The sequence below is a fragment of the Apis dorsata genome, unplaced genomic scaffold (genome assembly GCF_000469605.1).
Source record: "Apis dorsata unplaced genomic scaffold, Apis dorsata 1.3 scaffold_486, whole genome shotgun sequence".
Classification (NCBI taxonomy): Eukaryota; Metazoa; Arthropoda; class Insecta; order Hymenoptera; family Apidae; genus Apis; species Apis dorsata.
The window spans coordinates 687,620-689,783 of record NW_006263721.1 but is presented as its reverse complement, the minus strand read 5'-3'; the positions used below and the strand labels follow the sequence as shown (position 1 = coordinate 689,783).

Sequence of the window (2,164 nt, the reverse complement as noted above, 5' to 3'; positions counted from 1 at the left end):
TTTTTTTTTTTTCTAAGTAATTTATTTCAGGTTAAAAGATTCGCCTGGTACGCACATACGTTGAAACAAATTTGAGCATCGAGATCCTGTTCCTAGTTCCAGTTTTATATACGTATAAAACGTTTCTCAATTTTTTTCATTAGGGAGTTAGAGAGAAAATTTTGAAGTCGGGACGCGTAGAGCGCGTTCGTTGACGAGATTATCGCGAAATTAAAAGATTGGTGGAAAGATAAGTGAAACGTTTTTCAAAGCGTCCGATTTTCGAGAGATTAGGAAAATGATTTCTCGCTAAGTCGCCGAAATGGATGTTTACTCGTTTAACGAAGAAGAAGAAGAAGAGGAAGAAGGAAAAGAAAAAAGAAAAAAGAAAAAGAAGCGAGAAGGATACGAATTCGTTGCGAAATCGGTAAGACGATCGAACTCCGTCCGAGAGGCGATTAAACGAATTAAACGGATTAATCGAGGATGGTGATCAAGGCGGTATCCAACGAAACGGATACGTACACGTTGCGCGATCGTTTCACACGGATCAGGCGGGAAAGAAATTCTTCGATCGATTGGCTTACCTCGTAAGACGAAAGTAGGACGGGTTCGTTCCAAATCCTGAACAACGCACGGCAGACGCATCATTGGACGGTGCGAGAGTGTCGGTGTGAGGAAACGATTGGAGAAAACGCGGACGGTGCATCTTCGGTTGAAAACGGTCGGGCTGTATTCTCAGGTTGGTGATCGATCGCGGGGAATGCGAGACGTCGAAGTCGATAGATTGGCTGTCGGTCGAAAGGAAATTATCCATATCAATATCGATACACACGTGATATCATTTAAGAGGATTTTTTTCGGGCATCGATGACGCGACAACGCGATTCTCACGTGTCCCTAACCCGGGCCGCCATCTTGCTCGTCCACCATGCGAAGTCAGATCTCCCCACCACCGATCGTCGCCCCTCTTCCAATCTTCGTAAAGCAAAGTTTTTGATACGCCAATTCCCGTCTCCTAACACCTACTTCTGCTTCTCACCGTTCCCGCGAAAAAACAATTTTCAACCGATATCGATCAATCCATCCGAACGAATCATAATAATGCGTAATAATATCGCGTACCGTAACACCGTATTTCTCTCTCTCTCTCTCTCTCTCTCCCTCCGATTCTTCTCCGCAGTTCTTCGACGCAGAGACACACGCGCGCACAATATAGTGACGTAGTAACGCGGCGATATACACGAAGAGCGTACACATTGGGAGGAGGAGGAGGAGAGTGGCGCGAATCTCCAATTCAGATAAAAAAAACGATACGTTCGGGGACAAGATGGTGATTTGGAGATATACACCGCCGGGAATTCGACAAACGGAGAGCGACGAAGTCTCGACGATGGAGATTTTCGTGAGAAGCGAAACGTCGATCGGTAACGAGCACGAATCGCAAAACGTTGCCATGATTTTAATGTCGCGCGTTGCAGGGTGATTCAGTTTCGTAGGAGCGTCGATTGGTGGATGAGTCATGCCTCTTCTTCTCTCTATTCGTTATCACGTTACGAAGCTTTCGGCATCATCGTCTCGTGATTCGTGGCTGTTGCCAATTTGATCGTTCTTAACACGACCTTGACGAATATCGCGATACGTCGCATTCTTGGTACATCGAAACTGATTGGAAGAGAGGAAGAAGTACTGTCACTCGCTTGTCACTCGGGTTTTACCTTGGTGAACCATCGATCGGACGGATAGATGGATGGATGGATGGACGGACGAACGATCCTCGGTAGGCGGTGCCACGCGCGTTCTCAGACGCGTGAAAAGAATTTCGAACGTCGCACAAGTCTGGCCTTTCTTTCTTTGTCGCACGATGGAAGCACGAGCATCCATTCACAGCAACCTCGCGGTCAAATTCCTATTCGAAACGACGTGGAACGATGACGTCCGCGCAACGATCAGCCGAACGAAGCGAGTTTTATTCCCGGAGAAAAAACGAAACGCAGATTCGTAAATATATCCGCGACGTGTTTACGATGGGCCGCCGTTGCGTTGTAAACGGTGTCGACACACCGTTTCGAATCTTTCATTTTTCTTCGATGCGACACTTGGATCCAAAAAGTATGAAATGGACACGATCGAACAACGACGAGCAACCAGTGGACTCGCTGTGGCGTTCGAAAATAGAGGCGCC

The 2,164-nt window shown here is 47.0% G+C and overlaps 1 protein-coding gene across 13 annotated transcripts in view; it reads right to left on the bottom strand.

Annotated features, from left to right (window-relative positions):
- The window catches only part of LOC102671224 (serine/threonine-protein phosphatase 4 regulatory subunit 1-like), a 111,361-nt gene that overhangs the window by 66,707 nt on the left and 42,490 nt on the right, over nucleotides 1-2,164 (bottom strand). For 6 of the 13 annotated variants that reach the window (XM_006620146.2, XM_006620144.2, XM_006620147.2 and 3 more), the window contains one exon: nucleotides 567-770. The exons of 6 other annotated variants lie outside the window; for them this stretch is intronic. In XM_006620146.2, the coding sequence (XP_006620209.1) occupies nucleotides 567-770 (204 nt within the window). Of the gene's footprint in view, nucleotides 1-566; nucleotides 771-873; nucleotides 912-2,164 lie in introns of those variants that run through there. One more of the 13 variants, XM_006620148.2, reaches the window with a different exon arrangement.